General features: G+C 33.4%; 1 protein-coding gene across 2 annotated transcripts; it reads left to right on the top strand.

Moving 5' to 3' along the window:
• Positions 1 to 292: 292 nt before the first annotated feature.
• On the top strand, positions 293 to 25,129 carry LOC111509263 (juvenile hormone esterase). 2 transcript variants are annotated; one of them, XM_074180022.1, is made up of 11 exons: positions 293 to 455; positions 511 to 745; positions 3,989 to 4,117; positions 9,891 to 10,050; positions 12,680 to 12,865; positions 14,634 to 14,824; positions 15,417 to 15,585; positions 20,752 to 20,930; positions 21,008 to 21,161; positions 24,600 to 24,738; positions 24,844 to 25,129. In XM_074180022.1, the coding sequence occupies exons 2-11, from the start codon at positions 548 to 550 to the stop codon at positions 25,022 to 25,024; spliced, it is 1,686 nt and encodes a 561-aa protein (XP_074036123.1). In that variant the 5' UTR covers positions 293 to 455; positions 511 to 547; the 3' UTR covers positions 25,025 to 25,129. The 2 variants fall into 2 exon arrangements, with proteins under 2 accessions (XP_074036123.1, XP_074036124.1); XM_074180023.1 differs by lacking the exon at positions 3,989 to 4,117.
• Positions 25,130 to 25,385: the final 256 nt, after the last annotated feature.

Below are 25,385 nucleotides of genomic sequence, written 5' to 3'. Positions count from 1 at the left end.
TATCCCAACTTTCAATTTTTTGAGTTGTCCCGTTCAAAAAATAAAAGGGGGGGTTGCATTAAAGAAATGCACTGTATACGTATATGACACAGAAATTTTTAAAACATGTAGTTGAAGTTGTTTATCGGATTCAACTTAGCTAGACTGGACTAAAGAAGAAGTTAAACGCCGGATCCATCTTCGAGTGGTTCGACAGGTGAACTGACCTCGTAAGGAATCATCTTTTATTTTTCAATAATAAACTTGTTATGAACATTCATTTCAATTGTATTGATCAGGCCTAATTTACTATTTAAACCTTTCCTTGCCTCAGTTGTGGGTAAAGCCGACATACTGAGGTGCGCATTGTTTCTCATAATGAAAAATATTGTTTCAACCGATTCCGAGTAGCGTATCGTTAATATTCAAAAGGTGAACCGCATCAAGATAATTCAGTTTAGAAGGAGAAAAACGGGGTACTGATAAAGAAACACTTTAAATACAGTAGGTTATGGAAATATTTTGTTATAGGTATTATAATTTGTTCACCGATTAAGGTTCCGTCAGAATGCACAAAATAACAGTTTTGTCACTACTTACTTTCTTCAGTTTGAATTTGGAGGTTTATTGTGACGAGTGTCCAATAGTAACGACACCACTGGGGAAAATAAAAGGAAGCATACAGAAGTCTAGACTTGGAAGGACTATTTATTCTTACAGAGGAATTCGCTACGCAAAACCGCCTATAAATGACTTGAGATTTCAAGTAAGTTTCTCTTTGAACTAATGAAGTAGAAATAATACGATTACATATGCATCCAAAGAAATCGTTTGTCGAATATTTGGAACGTACAGGGTGGACAATTGAAAATGGATCGCAACTGATATTTGAGATCATGAAAAATGTTTTTCTGCAAAGTTAGAAAATCCATCACGTTCTGAAGAACGTTTTCTGAAAAAAAAAAATTAGGTGAAGAGGTAATGTTATGTTTAGCCCGTCAATCTACACGCTTGCCAAAATATTACACGAAGCAATATACTAATATCGACATACTCAGTAATTATTTAGTGCCACAGCCAGATATGAACATATTTGTGTATTACCTGTTTTCCTAAAAGTAATATTGTTTTGTCATTGATTTTTTAATCTACCTGTTTTATCAGAATTATTTATTTATCTCAGTGGTCGGCAACCTATTGGCAGGTAAGGGCCACAGGGTGGCAAAATTAACTAAATGCCCAACCCTAGAATCCCAATATACCTACGTATAATTGGTCATATCCTATAGAAAAAATTAAAATGCTATCAAAATTCTTCAAACATACCTACGAAATTTAATTGGAACACCTGATACTTGTGTTCATATGTTTGGGCTTTGTAGCTACAAAAATAACTATCGAAAAATGAAGAAGAAAACCAGAAAGTATATAAATAAGTAACTGATTTCATACAAATTTCAGCGTGATGTTTGAAGTTGCATTGGGGACTATTTTTGTATGTTGGCTGTCATATTTGTAATTGCAATTTGTAGAATTGTATTTCATTTTTTGTAACTACCTGCTGTTATACAGTATATTATACAACGAGCGTTCAATAAAGACTATTATTCACGAGGTGAAGTTTAGGGCTACTTGCCTGCGGCTCGTTGCCTGAATCACCGATGGATAATAACCATTATAAGAGAGTAGAATACTATACTTTATCCACGACTAATAAAATTTTTTGTTGAAGTTGTATCAGATGCTTTTGTTGAAAAGTTATTGATATCTTAACAAGAAGAAGTTTTCGCTTTTTTAGTAAAGGTCAAAATTTTTTTTCTTCTAAATGCATTCCTTGATATAAGGTGATCATACTTCTAAGTATTATTATATACTTTCTTTGACTTTTCCGGTAATAAATTCAATGAAGCAACTTAAGCAACTTCTCTCATTTCTGGTGGTGTTTTCATATTCTATATCCATTTTTAGTTCGTTTTTTAATACAATTCAACACAAAATATCAAAACACTGGGAAATTTACGTACACAAATAATGATGTTGACAGGTTTGAGTCACATTTGTTTTGTTTCAAAAGTTATTTCGATGTATAAAATATGTATTTCGATACACATGATATGTTAAGAAATATATATGCGACGCACATTCAATACCGCTGCCCTTTTGAGGTCGCTGTGGCTTTAGAAGAATGTACCTTCCATATAAACCCGCAGAATATGGGATGAAAATACAAATTATGGCTGACTATAAGACACGCTATATGGTTAACGCTGAAGTCTATACAGGTGCCACTGGAGGGAAAAATAAAAGGGAGAACACGAAAAATGAATCACCCCATGCTACACAAGTTGTTAGTGGAACCAATCATTAAAACTAAAAGAAACATAACAGTTGATAACTGGTATACTTCTATCGAATTAGTGAATAAATTACTAAAATGAGATTTGACATGCGTGGAAACTATGAAAAATAAATAAAAGATGTGTATCGCTCCGGAATTCCTACCAGCGAGGAAAAGGCCCACACAATCATCTATTTTTGGTTTTCAGTCACAGTTAACATGTTTCACATGTGCCTAAACCAAATAAATCGGTCGTTTTGTTATCCAGCGTGCACAATAATAATACTATAGATGACACATGTAAAAAAACCGAAATTATCCTTTTTTATAATAGTACAAAAGGAGGTGTTGACGCGTTAGATCAAAAGTGCGCCAATTATTCTCAACATCCCGGCGTACTAGCAGATGGCCAATGACCATTTTCCATATGATATTGAATGTATCTGCTATAAACAGTAGAGTTATTTATCAATTTCCTCCATTTGGGACACAAATCGGACGTACTGAATTTATCAAACAACTTGGAATTTCTTTGTGCGAGGCTCAAATTAGACATCCAAAAGTTAATCGCAAATTACGAGATACAGCCTTCGATATCTTCAAGCCCTGTTGAGTTACCTGCTGAAGTTTCCGAGTCAGAAAGAAAAAGATGTTCTGTATGTCCATCGAAGAACGACCGTAAAACCAACCATAGTTGCAACATATGCAAAAAACCTATATGTTTGCAATGTGCAAAAACAATTTGTCCAAATTGTTTGTGAATTTTTTTTATACTTGATGTGGGTTAACATTATATCATAGAATATTTGTTTTCATTTTGAAATAATTATTTGCAGAATAGTCCACTTTTTCTGCTTATTTTTGTAACGAGTAAGTGGTAAAGTTCATATTTTAAAGTTTATGATCTATTTCCATATTTTTATTAATTTTTTACTTTATTCATTCCTCTATTCACAGATGTTGATTTGAAAATGAGTAATCAGAGTTAAAATTCGTAAAATTCATCTCCCCCAAAATCTATTTATACAGTAGAATGTAAAAATTCCTGACGAAAAACAAATACGACGAAAAACAAAATACTTGTGGACTGACCCATTATTCAATGAAAATTAATGAAAATATCCATGATAATAATTGAATAATTTCCACAATTTTTTTTCAAGACGTTTTTTGCTAACACCGTAGCTTCCTCGGCAGGAGGAAGCTACTGTGGAAGCTACGGAGGAACCTACACGTTTCGTTAACACCATAGTAGGTAGGAGGAAACTAAGTTGTTAGAGAAACGAATCTCTGAAAAAAATGTTTGTGAAAATTGTTCAATCATTGTCATGAATGAATACTTTCCTGGTTAGTACTACAACAGACATTTGATTATATCCGACAGTCGTGCACTATTCCTCATTAAGGACATTTTTGCCGATTTTTTTTGGAAAGGTGAAGTTGAAAAAATATAAATGTCGGAAATTATAATAATACTGATGACGACGAGCTCTGGTTAACATCACAGGAGAAAAGTTTTAGCATCGTTTTCCTTTTAAGTGCGTGTCTGTGTTGCCTACCCGAAAAACACGGAAATGAAAATTGGCCTTTAGGTAAATATGTGGATCAGAAATGATGAAACCAACATAACCGCCACTTCCTTATATATCATACTTATCATTGTTTTTTTAGCCTCCACAACCTATTGGCAAATGGGAAGGAGTGTTCGATGCCACTAAAGATGGTCCACTATGTTCGCAGCCCAAGATATTCGGAAATTCTTCCGAAGATTGCCTCACGTTGAATGTTTATACCACCAAGGTACGTTGTAGATACTGTTCACTAGCAGATATGAACTTTTGAATGAATGGTGAGCAGGACAATGATACTTCACATTCCGAATATTCTATTATAAGCCGCATCATAAGTATCATTTTTCGTGTTCCTTGCATTATCGTCAACGCCTCCCTCAAATATGTATTAGAAACATAGTTTTTTGGAGTCTTGTGGATGACTAGATTTACGGAATCGGGTAATTTATATTTTTTATTATAAGATTTGAAGTAGCAGAAGAATCCACACGAATGCGAAGTTATTACATTTTTATAATAGCAATAATTGATGTGGCCCATTCAAAATACTCAATTGAAACTGAAATCTTGCTAGATTTGATTGATTAATGTATGTTTTTCACATCAATCCTTGGTTTCAAAACAAACACTGAAAGTCGACGATAATATCGTTGATACTCATTTGCTTTTGCAACCTGCGGCATTCACAAGCTTCATGCACAATCCCATTCCACATTTCTATGAAAATACTGAACTCAAACGTCTGTTTATTAGTGTTACTGAAAAATATCCATTATAAAAATTTCAGAAATCAATGCCTCGAACTTTTTTGATATATTCTTCAATATACAAGGTATCCAGTAAAAACGTAGCAGATCAAAGTTATGATTTTTGAAAGTAACAATACTTTCTGCTTTTGATATTTTGATACTGCTAGGCAACAACTATAGGATTGTGAGGTTGAGAAATTATTTCAGATCGTGAATTGAATCTGGAGTATTCAACTTGAAAAAAAACAAATTGAGTTTCGATTCACCCAGTATCAGAGAAAAAGATTGAGGCCAAATAATATTTTCGAAACATCTACAAGACAAACATCTCTCCTGAAATGAGTTCATTTAAAATGTGCATGGTCCTGACTTGCTTGTTGAATACCCATATAATCCTACAGTTTCTAAAAATTACTTGCCTGATGAAATTCAAATACGGAAAGTGATCTTTGAATTGCTACATTTCTACTGTATCCTCTATATGTTTAGACAATGATTCAAAAAAGGTCATTACATTGAAATCCAAAATTTTTATGTGAAATATTTTTTGATAACTTCATTCTTTCATCTCAAACTTGTAATTAAAGCTCGATCTATCACACACTGTATATCAAAAACTTGCTAAACCTATTCCGGGTACTTGGGAATGAGACTTGAAAGCACATTTTGAGGGTTGCTTGATGTGGAGAGAAAGTATTGTTATTGTGTTGGAAAAGTGTTTTCAATAAATAATGCTGATTCATTGTGAGCACGATGATATTGAGTTGTCTGTGGTAAATAAATGTAGGTGAAGAAGTGCGACAAACAGGTCCAAGCTAAATGTCCCGTACGATAAATAGTCTAGTTCACATGTACTCGATTTAGCTCTTTTTGGTTACATTTTTCAGCCCTGTCCAAAAATTACGACTAAGGTGTCATTCGATTCGTATTTTTGCCTAGAAAGTTTAAGGAAAGGTCCGAAAACGTGCCGATAAAAATTACAAAAGGTATAAACAATTAAGTGAAAAAAATTTTTCAAAATTTTGGAAATTTGAAAAAAGATTTGAAAAGATCAATGAATTTGCGTAAAAAAAGTCCCGACTCCCGAAACTGTATCTCGATTATTTATAATTTTTACAGAGCCCTGAAAATAGAGCCAAAAGCGGGTAGTCTGGCTTCCGCGCGCCTTTCGTCACTCTGCCATAAAAACAAAAAAAAATATTACATATTAAATGTAAATAGCAGGAAATGAAAAAAATTATGTAATGTTGGGATATATCAATAAACAATAATTCACAGTCAAAAAATTTTCATCCCAATTTTAACGTTAATTATGAATTTGTTAATTAATAACTTTTTCTGAATACTAAACTCTATAATTATTAAACTAAAACCTTGGCATTTTTTCCTTCGGTGAAGTTATCCTTAATAGGCAAAAAAATAGATTACCGTTGCCAAAATAAAAAAATTGTTATTTTGTATTTTTTCAATAACAATAGAAAATTATAATTTAATTAAGGATACATTACAATTTTTTTTTAAATTTTTTTTTTGTTCCAATGTCTCATGGCTGAAAACCAATTAATAATATTTTTTTAAATTTTTTTTGTTAATAAATTTATTATAAACAAATACATTGTTTATGAGCAATTCGAAAATTTTTTTTTGCATTATGTTAATTGAAAAAAATCATGATTTTTAAAAAAAATGGTTTCTTACAAAAATTCCTTTGTTGCTAAAAAATGCGTTTGTTAATGAACAATCGTTTTTTGCAACTAAATATTAAAATTTAGGGACCGTTTTTTTTTCAATCATAAATTTCATAGTTCTTTAAGGTTTTGAAAAAACTTTTTTATTCTTTTTCCAATTGTTTATTAAAAAAAATGTTATAAACAATTTTTTTTTTATTTTTTTTTTCAATACTTTGTTCTATAATAAAAGTAACTATGTGTTTTCTTTTTCAATTTATTCTATTTCTTATAACACCTTCAATATTGTGATACCTCCTTCGCTTTTATAATTATATAATTATAATAACTTTTGAACTATTGCAGTTATGACAAATATGCTCCGAATCTTTTTTGTTCATTATGAATTCATTAACAATTTAAGCCTTTTACTAAAGTTGTGAGCATCGGAAATTTAAAGAAGGTTAATGAGTAAACTCATTAAAATTAAATTAACAGAATGACTGATTGCTTCATTTAATTTTCTCAAACTCCATAAAAATATGACGATAAGTGAATGTTAAAATGATCGTACAACTACTAAAAGTGCAAGTAGTAAAATCCTTATGATTTATTGTTACATGACACGAAGTTTATGTTGAAAAGACTTAAAAATTTTTCTTTTTTTAATAAATAACGATCAATAATTAAATAAATAATAGGACTACAACTTTAGTAAAAGGCTTAAATTGTTAATAAATTCATAATGAACAAAAAAGATTTGAAGCATATTTATCATAACTGCAATAGTTTGAAAGTTATTAAAATTATAAAAGCGAAGGAGCGAATGAAAAAGACAAGTATCAAGGTATCACAATATTAAAAGTTTTATGAAAAATAGAATGAATTACATTACATGAAAAACATATAGTTACTTTTATTATAGAACAAAGTATTGAAAACAAAATATTTATAACATTTTTTTTGAATAAACAATTAAAAAAAGAATAAAAAATTTTTTTTTCATAACCTTAAAGAACAATAGTTCCTCAATTTCAATATTTAGTTGCAAAAAAACGATTGTTGACTAACAAACGCATTTTTTACCAACAAAGAAATTTTTTCAAGAAACCATTTTTTTTTAAATCATGATTTTTTTCCATTAACATAATACAAAAAAAAATTTTGAATTGCTTTTAAACAATGTATTTGTTTATAATAAATTTATTAACAATAGCTGTAAAAAATTTACAAAAAATATCATTAATCAGTTTTTAGCCATGAGACATTGAAACAATAAAAAATTTGAAAAACAAATTTGTAATGTATTTTTTATAAAATTATAATATTCAATTGTCAATAAAAAATAGAAAATAACAATTTTTTTATTTTGGCAAGGATACTCTATTTTTTTGCCTATTAAGGATAACTTCACGAAAGAAAAAAAATGCCAGAGTTTTAGTTTAATAATTATAGGGATTTTTATATTAACTTTCAATTCAGAAAAAGTTATTAATTAATTATTTATTGATGTATCCCAACATTACATGAAATTTTTCATTCCTTAATATTTACATTTAATATGTTCAAATAATTTTTTTGTTTTTATGTCAGAGTGACGAAAGGCGCGCGGAAGCCAGACTACCCGCTTTTGGCTCTATTTTCAGGGCTTTGTAAAAATTATAAATAATCGAGATACAGTTTCGGAAGTCGTGAGTTTTTTTACGAAAATTCATTGATCTTTTTAAATTTCCAAAATTTTGAAAATTTTCCGAGATATTGAGATAAAACTAAAGCCCCATTTTTTTTTCACTTAATTGTAATTAAGTGAAAGAACACTGTCACCCTCACTATGTGAGTACAATTTATTACCATTCATTCAAAGTAGAACTCATGTGAATTATATCTGATTCTTATTCCACAACGAATGTTTGAAATACAAACTGAGAGAAAAGTATCTTCTGTATAATTCAGTGTTCATATAGAAGTATTTGTTTCGAAAGAATTATTTTCTTTCGTGTAATTCAATGTTTATAGGAAAGTAGCTGTTTCAGGAGGACTTTCTTTCAGTTTGTGTCTGAAAGTTACTTCTTTGCATGATCTACACATCCACGTATAGAGTTACTTTTTTCAAATTGATTACTTCCTTCCTTTCTTTGGAAGATTCTCTCATCCCCTTTTTTTGTATCAGATGGAGTAGTAGAAAGCCAAAAACTTTTTTTCCCAAAAAATTTATCACTCCTAAAAATATAACCCCTTCAATTCTACTAATGACTTGGTGAACTTTCAATAGTATTCGATAAATAAGAGTCGAAATTACCACTTATGTGTTATAGTATGTATCTATGTCTGTTTTTTGTACCAATCTGTATCAAATTGTATCAATTTATTATACAAAGTCACTGCGAAGTATGAAAATGACCTGGCCACACTGGCAGTGTTATTATGGTCCGACTTCACAAATACAAAATAAAAAAGTAATTCAGGTAAAAACTCAACACAACGTTAATTGATTCTAAGGCGGTACAAAGTTCCCCAGGTCAACGAATATAATTCGTGAATACGCTAATAATGAATAATGATAGAGGCTTAATATTATAACAGAAAAATAACGGACTGATATCTACAAATAAATGTTAACTGATTTTTGAAGGGCACACAAAAACACCATACCATTTGGATTCGTGATCCACCTTGATGGCCATTATGATACCGATAATATTATCATTCATTTTGATAATTTACTACTGAATTGTTATAATAATAATAGGTTAGTGATGATGATTCAACATATATTTCTTCAATTAGAAAACAAACCAATTATTCCAGGTTTCATATATGTTGTCATAAATCATGAGCCAGTGTGATAGTTTTAGTATTCAATTTGTATTATCTACTAGCCTAGTTCGCCATTTGATTGTCTAATGAGGATATTCACTTTCGTTAAAAGCTTAATCTAATGACGATTCATCTGATTTTCAGAACGGTGAGAATTGCATAGAAGGTTGAAAAAGGCAAAATTGACCATTATTAGGACAATCAGAAACTCTAATACCTAGTTTATTGATTACATTTCCAAAAACTGTTTACTCTATCAATATAACTTCAAATAAGCTGTGTAGTTGAAGTGAAGACAGTATTCAGTATCCAATAGTATGTTTCAGAATATATATGTAACGAAATATATTAACGAGTGTATTCTGATTATCAACCTCATCAGAGCAATTTACCCAAGTTTTGCAGAAAAGGTCACATATGCACGCAGTCTCCAATATAAGACAACAACACATGTGTGTTTTTGGTTGGGAGACCTATCCCATTCTTTGAGTGTTTTGTCCGCGAATTTCTTCTTTTTTGATTAAGATTAAACACTCGTTAATATTTTTTTAGTATTTTTATTCTGGATCCGGATATCATGCAGGTAACTGCCTTCGTGATTATGTTAGTTTTTTACTACGCATACTACTACTAACTACTAACTAACTGTTGGTTCCTGTTGGTGTCTTCATGCATATATGTAGTTCACGGAAACCAAGTGCTGATAGAGTTGATAGCAAGACATACTTTTTACTCAAAATGATTTATAGAACTACTGAATATTTTTCAGCTCCCAAGTTTTTGGAGCAATCCTAAACGACCCGTTATAGTTGACATTCCCGGTGGAAGTTTTTTCATTGGTGGAGCTTCCAGTAATCAGATGGGTCCAAATTATTTTATGGATCAGGATATAGTCTTGATAAGTTTCAACTATAGATTAGCGTCTCTGGGTAAGTACAAGAGAAAACATGAAATTGATAATTCATCACAACAAAAGTATCAATAATTTTGTAATACGAAGTACAAAAATGACTAACAGAGCTATCTATCAGTTATTGACGTTAATGGCACATTGATCATTGGTAAATAAAGGTTTTGGCTTTCCACTCCTCCATGTTTATGGATCTCTCCTGAAAATATATCCCTTTCAATTTGAACTTGATCGTCTTCTATCAGAAATCATCCCCGACTTGGCACGAGTAGCAGAGCATATATGCCCACAGTTTCCAGTTATAGTTCGAGGAAATAAGAGAACATTTTTGATGAAAGCTCGATTTGGTTTCTGTCGATATCTCCAACAATTGAAGTCATATTCCAACCAATTTATACAAAATAATAATAAAACATACACATGAACTGAATAATGGAATCAGAGACAAATAAATAAACACAGCGGAGAGACTTTTTTCATGATATGTAATGACTGTAGCTCTTTTTCCATCTTGGGTCTTATGCTTCTGTACAGAAATATCATATGTCAAGTTCGAATTTGGATCAATATCAGTCAAAGGAGAATTATTGCTGCTACTACCTCTTGTATTTGACTCTGGGCTGACTTAATATTCAGAGAAACGAACATGTTCACGGACTACATGATACCGAAGACATTTTGAGCAGAAAACAGTTAATGAAGTACAGTCATGCCAAGATTATGCCTGCCTGAACACATTTGGTATACATACGGATCGAACATTGAACAAGAGATGAGAGCTGGTATATACAGTGTGGAAAGAAATCTGCATTTTAGTGCCTCGCTAGGACAATATACATCTGATATTCAAGAAGTGTATAAAATCTTGCAGTGAATAAGGTTGGGGCTTCAACAAAATGATTAGATCAATACTTGTGATGCACTGTTTGGAATCTTTGGTGGGTGTAGTAATGAATATTACTGGACGTTTAATACAAACACTAAACCGTTATTTTTAACATCTCGACACGTGTTTCAATCACCAAGTGATCATCTCTTGAAGATGATCACTTGGTGATCTCTTGCGGTTCCGGTTCAGCAGTTCATTCATATTTTCACGATATTCCCAGACCAATTTTGACGTAACTATTGCTTATATCAATTCTCCAAGTGAAGCCTTACTGAATGTGATAACATTGAAATACTCTATAATACTGGAGTTTAATCCCAACACCGAACCGTTATTCTTAACACCTCGACACGTGTTTCAATCACCAAGTGATCATCTCTTGAAGATGATCACTTGGTGATCTCTTGAAGATGATCACTAGAGACGTCAAAATTGGTCTGGGAGTATCGTGAAAATATGAATGAACTGGTGAACCGGAATAGATTCATTCTAATACTGAGAAAACTAGAAATATATTTTCAGCTCCATATACAGACTCTGAACCAGATGGAAAAATATACCTGTGAACACACGGAAAATCCGTCTTGAAAAATTATTCTATTTTCACTGTCTGAAAAAAGGGTCCGTCCGAAAAAAACATTAGAACTGCTCCGGTACAGCAGTGAACATAGCTGCAGACAGTGCAAGAGAGGGACAATGGCAGCTTGTCATATTTTGTGCGAATGCAAGGTTTTGGATTCATGGACAACTCAAATTATGTCCAGAAGAATATGACAAAAATCCAACAACAGCCCTGTATGAATTATTATTGGAAATTGTTGAAAAATATATCATGAAAAGATGAGAAGAAAAACGCAATGATCCCATGAATCACCATGTTGTCCAGATACTTGGATGAAATGGACAACTGAAATGATTCCCAGGTTACAAACTTACATTTTAAAAATAATTGTTTGTTTTTCTATCTAATATATAGTCTAAATATTTTCGAAACTATTGAGTGAAGATACCGAATTGAATCTATAGTTTTATACAACAATTTTTATTTTTGGAATGATTTAAAAAAGATTTTTATTGTGAATATTATTCTTCACCACAAATGCTGCAGTAAGTGTTGAAAGCAAAGTTGGAAGTTTTGAAATAAGGAATGTTATAGGAGTTGAAAAATCTGTTAAATTCCTTTTTTCCGTTAACTCAGAAGTCTAAACTTGTGTGAGCTGAGGACTAACGGGGTCTTACCTTCTGAAGTATGATTCCCAAAACGGGTTGGACGATAGGAAATGAAAATCAAATGTCTGGCCTTACTATTCGAACAACCGGTTCACACAGCGGTTGACTGAATAAATGAAATGAACCACCAGGCTACATTTACATCATTAGACTGTTCAAAGGCCTTCGACTGTGTTTCCCATGAAAAGTTTTCCAGGAAAAAATGTCCGATAATGATGTCAAAGGGGTTGCTTTCGATCTTTTTGAATCAAATTCCCAAAATTGTTTTCTGAGAGTTTATAATGGCTACTGCCTCTCTGATCTCAAACCGGTAAATTTGGTTGTTCAACAAGAATCACTATTGGACACCCTTTCGTTCATTATTCATATTAATGACTTGTATAATTTCATGAAACATGATCACAGTGTTTTCGCGGGCCATACGTCTCTGGTTAATTCGAGTGGCAGCTATTCATCTTCAGTAGACCAAACACAAAATATTAGAAAAAGCAGAACATTTATATTCCTGACAAACCTATTTGTATTTCAGGTTATTTGAGCACTGGAGATAAACATGCGCCAGGTAATAATGGTTACAAAGACCAAGTCGTACTACTTAAATGGGTCAAAAATAATATAGAACATTTCGGAGGTGATCCTAATTCTGTCACCCTTTTTGGATTTAGTGCCGGAGGTTGGTGTTCATTGCTGCATATGGTATCTCCTATGTCCGAAGGTGAGCAGATCTAATTTCGATATGATTGATTTAGAACAGGTGTACATTGGTACTCATTACCATTTATTCAAGTGATATTTTCAATAATTCAGCAAATGAATCATATGTTGGTATTTTTTTCAATTGCAATTTAATGTCTCTGAAGTAATACAGGTTATTCAAGTGTTTTCCATCATTCATTATTTCAGCAAAATGTTTTTCCTACGGAGAGTTTTGCAATTGTCGGTTGTTGATTTGTTCGATGATGTACAGTACAGATATCAGATGACAGTACGAACACAAAGATACCACATCCATTTTTCGAAGCACATTTCACTAGTGTTACCATCATACATTCATCTAAAAGAATTGGTTGATGAATGTGTAGTCGATATAATGTATGACATCAGATATGACATTTACCTGATGTGAATGTCATGCGAGAATATTAGTTTTAGTTTACAACATGATTTGGTAATGCTACCTAGTCTTTAGAATTGAAATTGATGCAATCGAAAAAAATATGTTTTTCATTAATTTCACGAAATTCATTTACAAAAAAAAACGTTGACTGAATTATTGCAAAACGGCATTTTAAATTGACTGAGCAAAAAAAATTTCAGATCAAAATTTATTTGTTCAATTCTGAACGAGTAAAACAATCTGGTGTGATGCGTTGCCATTGGAAGGAAGCAGACACTCACCAATGAGCAACACCTACAAAAGCATATGAAAAAATTAAGAGATTCCTAACTGAAGTCACTTTGTTTTCTGATAGATGGCTGATATGATCACCCGGACCCTTTTTTTTTTCTCTATATTGTGTATCAATTATGTCAAATTCTTCCTCAATGTGCTCACTTCGAATCCTTCTTCAATGCTCTATCAATTATGTATTGATACAAATTGTAAATGCCATTTACAATTTTTTTAGTAGTCGTTACCAAAAATTTGTTTATTTCGACTGCGGACGATCCTAGACTACAGGTGAAAAGTTGATAAGGACGAAGACTATTATTATGGCAACCATTTTCAAAAGTCAAGTTTCATCAATCTTTTCGAAATGGCGATTTTTTGAAAATGGCAAAAATATTTCAAAGTATCTGGAAAAGTATCATTCTTTGGCGAATTTATCACAGTCAAGTCAGTTGATTTGTGTTGAATATTGTGTATCTTTAATATTCGCGAATTCAGTGAGAGCGAGATATTTTCATTTGAGAAACCTATTGAATAGCGAAACACGTGTTACGGATTTTGTAAAACCGTCTTAGTGAAAACCTTACGTGAAATGCTACGGTTAGTGATTCAGTATTGATAAGATGGTTACTGTGACTGAGTTTGAACTGTTATGCAAAAGAGTTGTTCGACTAGTCCTATGTAACCTGGTTGAAATTTGTTTTTTTAACCAGTAATCAAAGATAAGATAACATAGAGTCAAACAAAAAAAGAAAATGGTTGGCAAACTGCAGCAACGTGTTTCTAACTCGTTAGCCTATGGCAGGGTAGCATAGACAATGGTGATCTATTGTCAATACTTGGTTGCCAAACTTGAATGTTGAAGCACACGGAGTTACTTCTAGGAGCCAGCCATTATATGTATATATCTTCATTTGTGAGACCTCGCGTTTACAAGGTGACAATCAACACATCCAGAAGGACAGCTACCCGCCTAATAGCCGAGTCCAGAAATTATTACACAAAAGCTAGTTTATCCGTTACCTATTCTAAGAAAAACAAAACCCTAATAAGATGCGAAAGCCAACTATTGATTCAATTTCGATTTGTTCAGGTTTATTTCACAAGGCAGTATCAATGAGCGGTAACTCAGTAGGTATATTCCCAATTCAAAATAATCAACTAGAACTGGCAAAGAAACAGGCGCGTTTGGTTGGATGTCCAGATGATACTTCAGAGAATATAGTGAATTGCTTGAAAAGGGTACCTGCTGAACAATTAGCTGAATCTCTATTTGGATTTCAGGTATGTAGTGTTAGCGTGATCATTAGCTCAATTCAAATGAACATCAACATTTTGAATTTCATTATATAAATATATATATATATATATAAATTATATAAATAGTATTAAGTGGATTGAATTCTCGTTAAACGAAGTTATCTCTCTTTTAATAGATTTTTCGAATATTCCTTTGATGTCGGAGTTAAGGTTGAGCGTTTGCGAGTCAATGTTCAAAATAACCTGACTTTCGTAGATGACTCATGTAAGTTGTAAACTGACGATCACTTCAAAATTGTTTTCTGATAATTTGATCGTGGAAAGCAGATAGAAAAGTTTGCCAAATGAATCGCATCATGACCTTTGAAATATGATTACATACGAATATATCAGAATATAAAAAGGATCCTTCAATCGGGATGAACTTTCAGTAGTTTACTTCAGTAGTACCATTTCTCATAAATTCAGTTCGCCTTCATCGACAATAATGATTGAGGTGCCACTTTACTTTTTTCTAATTTTCAAAACTGGCCTCAATTTATATCTAACAGAAAACATTTTGAATGAACCGTCCAATTCAATAGAGAGCTTGCTGACAAATGATTTTTGGTTCAAGGAATTCGGATCTGATCCTGTTGTCATATGGGGACCGGTAATTGAAGGAAAATTTGGGCAACAACAATTTTTACCGGATCATCCAATTCGTCTCATCATGAAAGGACAATTCCAAAAAGTTCCTTATATAACTGGACAAACTAAAGATGAAATAGGAATAAAATCATACGGTAAGTGAAGAGTTGCCTACGGATGGAAATGTGAAGAAAAAGTGATACTTAGGTCTCACATATTAGTAGCCAGGACATATATACTTGATAACTGGCTATAAATCAAATCACAGAAAAAAATTACACCCCTGGCTAATATCACGAAAGGCGTTGGATTACATCCGACAGGTGTCAGTGCAGGATTTTTCACAGAAGAAATTTCTGCGTATATTTTTGACGATACAACTGCCGAAATCAATATTCAATTATTGGAACTGGCACACTTGCAGACCGATTTCGGGCTATTTGCTCTCATAAGTGCAAAGTAGTGTCCATCATCAACACGAAGTCGATAATTTCCCATTATCAAACATTGAATTCTTCCAGAGTAGCATACCTCGAAGAAAGCACCATATCTGTCATCGCCCCATCTGCCTGTAGATGAGGTACTAACTAACCGCTTATCCAAATGGCCCAAATTTTTAACACCTCAATATGTGTTTGGTGATTGAAAGACGTGTCGTGGTGTTGAAAATAACGGTTTGGTGTTGGAATGAAACTCTAGTAATATACATATTAGTATGTCAAATCATCTAAACGAACAATTTGTTCCGATTGTGGTTGCTTAGTACCTACCTTGTCTACGGGCAGATGAGCCGATGGCAGATATGTTACTGGTATGTAGCTAGAAATTTATAACTGTCTCAAAAGAGAAGATATTCCGAACCAGTGGAAAGACCAAACAATAGTAGCATCACTTGAACCAATCAGAGATCTTCTCGTTGTATAGAATCTACTTTAACGAATACATTGTGGGCAAAAATATGAGAAATGTCCCTTGAATAAAGACGTGAGGAGTTAGTCACTGAATGAGTTTCTAAATTAAGAATCACTTCGAAATATTCTATTCAACCAGTACTGGTTATTGGTATAGGAAGGGAACCTCTTACTATGTTGAAGCCCTTGATACTAGTATAATAGAAAATCTTATAGGGAAAATATTATTTGCACAAACAAATTACCATGATTCGAATCGAACCATGATCTCCAGTTCGTTTCCTTCTATAAACTTGAACGTAAGGGAGACCGGGGTTGGAAGTCACATTTTGTATCTTTTGCATTTTTAATGTCCTCTTTTATAAACTATTATTGATATTTTCATATCAATGGATACTGTTTTCATACTCTTTTGACAACAAGCATCCATAGAGGTAAAATAATAATTCTTATGTAGAAGAAAAAGTGTGACTTTCAACCCCGAGCCGGGGATGGTTGTCACCTGGGGCAGGTAGTCACATAGGTGATTGAGGGGTATAAAAAACAGTCAAATGAATATTTTCATAGAAAGTGAAATGAATAAGCCAACAAAAAATGCAGTTTACATATGTACTGCATTTTGTCACATGTGACTAACATCCCCCTTCGAGTTGAGACAACTAGCCCCAAAACACATTTCAAATAATAACTTCCTAAAATAAGTCTGAATCAAAAGGGATAGTGATATCATGCATCACAGATATCACATCAAAAATATATGAAATAAAACGGAGAATACAACACAAATGCACAAAAATTTACTTTTGCCCTCCGAAAAAAAAACACGTATCTCTGTCACACAGTATGATAGTGGACTGAAGTGACATTGGGATGGAAGTATTGCTCTTGCGATCCTTCGATTTTGTCCGATAAACTCTTTGGTTCGTTCAATTTTCCAATATGGCCGCTGTGACAACCAACCCGTGGGACAACCATACCCGGTCTCCCCTTTAACAGACTGTTAACTATTTTAGTAATCCTGTTACCCAACCAACTTTCTGAAGAAAGTTGGTTGGGTAACAGGATCAATTCAGGGCTCGAAGAAACTACTTTTTGAGCCCCGAAGAACAATTTGATTAAATTCGAAACACTGGCAAAAAACAATTTTTTTAAAGAAAAAATTGATCCTGGTACCGAAAGATGAGAAAGACTATCATTTCATCAACTGTATATTCAAAGAAACTACCAGATATTTGTCAGACTACTATGTTTTTGCATTTACTGATGCATAAAAAAAGTAACTTGGAAATTATGACGCATTGGAGTATTTATTCCCCAAAACAAATTTTCGTTCTAATCTCGAATATCCAATTCAATAAATATCTGCAATGCAGACATATGTGTGATTAATTCAATATTGAACAGTGTATTGTATTCACTGTTCAATATTGCTGTTCATGAACTATTTGAGAAAAATATCTCCCTTCGTACCGAATGCATTTTCTATAAATCTATCGAAAACAGAATGGACCTTCGTATTCCATGACATTCAAACAGATAAAATATAAAAATAGATAAAAAATCAATATTACGCGTCTCGTGATAATAAATACAACGTGAATTCTATGACGACTAGAAGAGTACAACTCTCAATAAATACAACAGAATTTTCCAACATCACTCTGGTATAGAAAATTTCCTTGTATTAACAAAAGACTCTTGATGAAATTTATGTTTGTATGTTGTATGTTTGTTTGTTTGTAACTCTTCTTTCTCGTTTGAATGTTCGGGATCTGTATTTGACAGAATTATCGACATTATTGCTTCATTTATTCGCGGGCAGATGGCGCTCTACGTAACCTCTGTGATATAACTCGAAGTCACTTTACATGTATTTCTTCATTTGAAAAAAATATTTTTTTTATTAACACGCGCGCCTGCTGCTTCCCTTGGGCTTGAAAGCTGATTTTCAGGCTCCCTTTCCGGAATCGGAAAATATCAATGGTCATTTTTCTAAATAATATATGACTGATTGATCCCAAAGTTAAGATGAAATAAATATAGTTTAAAAAGACTAAAACACACTCTTTTAAAGAACTTCGAACTGAAAAGTTAAAAACAATTGGCGCCTTGTACCATATTTTTAGTATATCAAGCGTCCGTCGCTTTTTTCACAATAATAGATATTAGTATTTTTCGTTTGTTATTGTCTTAGGCTTATTTAAAAAAATATATATGACCTATATTTTGAACATCCGCACAGTTGTTTCTACTCACTTGCTTTACTCTCATCACTAATATATATTTTTGCAGGAAATATAATGAAAAATTGTTTTACACTCACAGAAAAAACTGATACCCACGGAATCACTTCGAGTGAGACCTCCGCAACCCGCACGAAGGGTATGCAAACTAATCGCTGTTCATTTTGGCAAATTGCTCATTGAACGAAGCTAAAGGAGCAAGCACATTTCCGAACTCAGAAAAACGGATGGATTGAATTATATTATTTTTTTCCACATATCTAAAACAGTCTTGAAAACCACTAATTCAATTATGAGAATCTCTGCCCAGTTTTCGATATTTTTTATGATTGAAAATGAAAAGTTTACACAAATTTACTGCGCTTACCCTATACAGGGCGTTCCAACTAAAACTTGACACCCCTGTAAGTCAAAAACGGACGTGAAATCGGCAATTTCAAAGAAAACGTCAATTTTTCATTTCTAGGGGAACTAATTCTGATATGGAAATCTCACCCGTAACTTCACCCCTTGCGGTCAGCAACTAACCCCCCTATTTTTTTCCAATGGCATGGGGGGTCGAGTGCTACATCATTTGAAAGGTATTTTGTCCCTTTAATAATTCTGTGATTCTTTTCAAAATTTGTTTATTCATTATTGAGAAATTGTATGTTGAACGTTTCATTTAAGAAAAAACAGAAGATTTGCTCTCGTTCATTTTATTGAGAAAATCAACGAAAGTAATATCAATGGCAACACAATCGGCATATGGAGTATTCAAAATGACATCCATCTAGTTCCATATAATAATACAGTCTACTTTCGAAAGCTTTCCTTACATTATTGAATATGTCCGGAGTCGGAAATGGGCATTCCCGAAAAATTCTCTGTCGCAGAATTCTGTTTGTAGAATTCATTTGAACAGTAGTCAACGTTTGAAATGAACGACACTGTTAGTTTTTTCTGTACTGGTAGTTTTTGTTGAATCTAGTTGTCGTTGAACAAAAAGTAGATAGTTGGCCACTGTCACTTCTTCACGAATTATTATTCAGTCATCCTTGTTCTCTGTCTTCCGACAAGGTTCATTCTACTGAAAAAAGAATAGAAATTATTGTAACCTTATATCGAAATAATGAATGTTCTAAAGCTGCTGCAAGAATTTATAATACGAATCATCCAGACCACAACCGTGTTAGGAATCACACGTTAAAAGGTAAGACCTCGTTAATCCTTAGCTCGCACAAGTTTCTCAACTTCTGAGAGTTGTCGTTCGTATGGGGGCGACAGCTGATTAACGGAAAACAGATTTTAAACAGATTTTTAAACAACGTGAGCCATCAATACGTTAAGCAGTCAATGGATAAGTTTCGAACACTTCAGGTTCTGTTCACAACAGAAAACATGGAGTGTTTCGTCCTGTCAGAAATGACGAAGTTGAAGTTGTAGTTTTAGGAGATGTGTACAAATGGATATTTGACAGTCTATCAGACAAGTAGCTAGAGCGTCTTGTGTATCAGCTACTAGTGTTTTTCGGATTTTGAAAGCCTACAAATTCCATCCTTTCAAAATAAGGCTAGTTCAGGAATTGAACGAAGATGATCCTGATCCTCGACTTCAGTTTTGTGAGGTGTTCAGAGAGAATTTGACTAATACCCAAAACTATTATAGAATACGTGTTTTTCAGACGGAAGTTCTTCTATGTTGAATGGTGCAGTGAATAGACATAATTGTCCTTACTGGAGCGATGTGAATCCTCATTTGGTGATGGAAACACATTCACAATGTCCACAAAAATTGAATGTCTGGGCCGGCATTCTTGGGGGTAGTTGGTGACCGCAGTGGGGTGAAGTTTCGGGTGATTTTCATATCAGAATAAGTCCCCCTAGAAATAAAAAATTACGTGTCCTATGAAATTTTAGATTACATGTCCGTTTCTGACTTACCGGGGAGGTCAAGTTTTTGTTGGAACGCTCTTTATAATTCAATAACAAAATCGATTCGGTGATAGAGCTCATCCATGATTTTTATATTTTACCAAAAACCATATGAGTTTATTCAACTAATACTTGAATACGTTTTTGATTTCCATCAAGTATAGACCAATTCCATTACCTACCAAATCATTCTCTTCATGATATATTTCTAATTTTTTCCATTGCTACATCCGAAATATTTCATTGATTTTCAGAAGTAATCGATAATGCCACCTTAACTAAAGAAATGAATGACGATTTTGAGACGATAGCTCCCATCAGTTTCATCTATGAAAGAAATACCAGTCATTCAAAAAAAGTCTCCAGAGCGATTAAATCGTTTTATTTTGGTAACAGACCTTTGGACAAATCTCAATTGAAAAATTTAGGAAATGTAGGTATTGAAGGTTTTGTATCAAAACCAGATAATGAACAAACAGACAAATGGAAATATATTCATTTCATTTTCAGCTCTACGAGGATGCCATAGTAACTTTTACAATCAATCGTGCAGCTAAGCTAGTATCACAGTATGGTAACAAACCTGTTTACTACTATTGTTTTACTTTCCAAGGACGTTACAGTAACTTTTATCTTCCTGGAACTAATAATACTGTACCATATGGTAAGAATAATATTTCAAATAATGAAAAGAACTGCACTAAAATAGATTCCTTAATATTCCCATTAAAATTTTTGAATTGAACTGTGACCTCATTATATCAAACATGTTTAGTTGTATTTATCATCAATCAGATTATCAAATCAATCTGAAAATAATATATATATTATTTTGTTATCTTCCAGAAAATTGTTCAATTTATGAAGTGCTAGTAACAATTCCCAGAAGGCGGAACGAATATAACTGACAGATATGAAAAAGTGAAAATATCAATTTTATTCATCTAACTTTCATTTCTGAGTCTAAAACCGAAAAAAAAAAATAATAAATGTAAAGGTAAATGTGAACAGAAACTGAAGATGAGCATGAGCGTTAGTATAGAAACAGTGTTTACACGTGCATTAACCTCAGTTTGAGTAAAATTGGTTGATAGAAACCCTTCTATGATTCATACTCTCGAAGATGTAGAAGAGAAAAATAGTTTAGTGACACTTCTTTGTCTTTCTGCGTGAAAAAGGCACGTTCTCGCCTAATATGAAGCTCCATACGTAATACATTTTTCTAGTTGATATGATACATTGTTATGAAGTAGAAAATAAGGAAGTTTTTCAAGGCCAAAACACAAGCACTACAGGAAAATCCTTATGGCGCTCTCAGAGCGGTGCTTGTGCGAAAGTAGCGATTCACATTGCATTTGAATCGCTGAAGATTATATCCATTAGGAAAAACGTTCTCAAGAAATTTATTCCACATAAACGCGGTTCTCCAAATGGAAGAGTTCTTGAACAGTAAAGTTCGGGGTTTACTGAGCTAAACCTCAAAACGATGAGAAGCCACAGTTCGTCGCATATTTCTGATATGTACCGCTCTTGCTGGAATCGAATGTGTCACCTGAACACTTCCCGTGAAAGTATCTATAGAAGAGAGACAAATCTCCAATTTTTCTTCGATGTTTCAGGCTATCAATGTTGCACGTGATGTTCGCGTCTCCAATCAGGCGGATGGCTCTTTTCTGGATGGAATCCAGCAACTTTAGGGTATATTTGGGGGCAGAGCTCCATAAATGAGAACAATACTCCAAGACATATTGGTGTCCATTTTAACCACCAACAAACTTGTCGAAGCAGAAAGCGGAATTGTCTGACCTGACATTATAATAACCGGTTGGAGAAAACCGATGCCTGGGTTTTTTTGACATTGAATTGAATCTGGCTTCTTTCACCCCAATTCGAATTCACTTCTAGATCCTTATTGAGATATGCAACTTCCTGCTGCCGGTGAAGATGTGCCTCCGTAGCCGATGTCCTGGAATCCAAATGGAATGACGAGACAAGTGTGCTGTCGTCAGCAAAGCAATATGTAGGATTCTTTGTTTTATCCAATAAGTCGTTGATATACAATAAAAAGAGGGTTGGAGACAATATGGATCCCTGGGGAACACCAGCGTTGATGGTGAAAGTATTCGAGAGATATCGACGGCCACTTACAGGAAACGTTCTTTCAGGAAACTAAAGAGCCACACACAAAAATGATCCAACAAGCCATAGCATCGAAGTTTAGCCAGCAAACCCTCATGCCACACACAGTCAAAGACCTTAGAAATATCAAGCGCAACAGCTTTTGATTCTCCATGTTTTATGATTTTTTGTTCTATCGTGGTATGTTACCCAAATATGGGTAACATACATAGAAGGTCGCCTGTTGATCTTTGTTTCCGAAAGCCACATTGATGATCGCTCAAGATGTTGGAGCTTTCCAAATATTCAAGGATATGGTGGTTAACGACTTTCTCTATGATTTTTGATATCACTAATGCGACTGGTCTATAGTTATTTGGAAGATTTTTTTGCCCTTTTTGGGAATAGGCTGAACGCGAGCAATCTTCTAACAAGAAGGAAAAATCCCTTTCATGTAAGACAGGTTGAAAAGTGTGCAAAATTCTGGTGTGGGTTCGATTGCGCAATTTTTAAGTACGATGACGGGCACTCCATCAGGACCAGACGCCTTGTTATATTGAGCTGTTTTAAAATTCGCCTGACTAGAAGCTGTCGAAAAGTAATTTTCGGCATTCTGGATTCTAGTTTGGAAATAGTGGGTGGTGCTTTTCCCAGAAAATCGACTGTGGAGTGGGGCGCAATCATTCAGCTAGTAGATTTGCTGTTTCTATGGCTGGTGTTGCGATTGAACCATTCGCTTGTGTTAGTGGTAGAATTGTAGATTTTGTAAAGTTCTGAATAACAGCTTTAGCTACCGCCCAGAAGGTTCTAGACCCGTTGGGATTGGCAGGCAGTTTGTTAGTTACGAGTATGAATAAGAACAACTCCATTATTCGAATCAATAAGAATTCCTAATAATAATTTGAACTGCTCGAATATTGATCAGAACGAATCTGCCAACGCATCGACAGCTTGATTTTTTTAAAATTTTTTATGAAAACACTCAAGCATCAGACAGCATCATGTAATGTTGTTTCTGCTTTTGTGTTTTTGGTGCTGGTTGGAAGACATCTGACTCCAGATCTTTCAAGTCTCTGGAGAATACTGCAGCTTCCTAGGCTCATTGCGTTTTCCACCCACTGTTTCTGTGACAATACATTTCGAATATACTAGTTTGTATACATCTTTCATGATATGTTCATCATATTCTTCTCAATATAATTTGGGTTTTACATAGCCACCAGTGCGTCACATTCACATGAAACATAGCGAACCATCTCTGTCTCATTCTTAACTATAGCTGAGGTCCTCGTTATATAGCCCTTTTTTTATTCAGTTGTTCTCTCAATGTCCAATAAGCTCTGTAATTATTCTGAACCTCTCCATGCATTGTTGTAGTTCATGTGTGTTTTCCGATTTGGTACCATACCAAAAATTGTGGTACCCTCATAACAGATTAGAAGGGTTGTGTATGAAATTCGTATCTGAGAAATTCATCAGCAACAAAATTACAAGAAAGTGATTCATATGAAATAATCACTGGAAAAATCTCAACAGATTTATGGACGAATTCCTGATGAGTCTTTCGATTTGGTACAACTGAGGCGAATTGAACATGCTCCTGGATTTCAATGAAAAGATTCCTGCACCTGGATCTAGGTCCAATCTCCGTTATGTAATGAAATGTAATGTGTGTAAATCGATTCAGGCTCGCTCCTATACTTCTTTGTTTCTTCTGGTACTAGTATAGAATTTTGGTGATTGAAATGGTGGTGATTTGAGTTCCACAAAAACCATGAGCGCAAATGGAATATTTTTTTGTGCACATCTAATCCAATCAATTCAAATTATGATGCCATTTGAACCAATTTCACAGTAATACCACGAGAGACAGAAAATTATAGTGGCTAGCATGAATAGCTAGTTCAAATAATTCAAACCAATCCTGTTTACAATCCAATTTGTTTCAGCACTAGTCCAGTTAATTTTCATGCTACCTTTTCAGGGGTTTCTCACGGAGATGACTTGAGTTATTTATTCTATGATTCAAGAAATTTTCCTCTATTTGGAAAAGATTCTCCAAGGCCTGAAATTGATATGGTTGAGAAGCTGACAACAATGTTTGCAAACTTTGCTAGAACTGGGTAAGTACTATACTAAACACTACATCGTTTGATCATAAGTCTCAAGTAGGTACGTGAATATTATGAGAGTATTTGAGTACTGAAACAATTCCTTTTTTGTTGTAGAAATCCAATACCACACCGGAGTGCGAAACTCGATATCGTGAAATGGGATCGTTTTACACTGCAAACTCAAAAGTACATGGATATCGGTAACAGGCTCGTCATGAAGGAAAGATTATTCGAGGAGCGCAATGAATTTTGGGAGAACCTTTATCCTTTGAGTTTCTATGCTGAATCAAACTAAGAAATTCAATGTATCTTAATTACGAAAGAGTTTGAATAAATTGAAGTAACATTTGGAGAAATAAAGGTTTCAAAGTATAATAAATAGAACTGAAAATCCATATTAAAACTATGAAGTATGTAAATTTTGTATGTATGATTTTCACTTAAAAGTGTATTGGTATATATATATATATATATATATATATATATATATATATATATATATATATATATATATATGTGTGTGTATGATATCCTGGTGTGTTTCACAGGAACGAACAAACAGTTGACAAACTTTTTAAATTTCATCAATTCTCTCCACTCTTCTACCACATTCACAATGGAGATATAAAAGGACGACTCTATACATTTTTGAACTT

The sequence above is a fragment of the Leptinotarsa decemlineata genome, unplaced genomic scaffold (genome assembly GCF_025532065.1).
Source record: "Leptinotarsa decemlineata unplaced genomic scaffold, Ldec_3_MD MMD2_tig00026282_RagTag_RagTag, whole genome shotgun sequence".
NCBI lineage: Eukaryota > Metazoa > Arthropoda > Insecta > Coleoptera > Chrysomelidae > Leptinotarsa > Leptinotarsa decemlineata.
The sequence above is the reverse complement of the archived record's forward strand: the minus strand, read 5'-3'. Positions and strand labels throughout refer to the sequence as shown.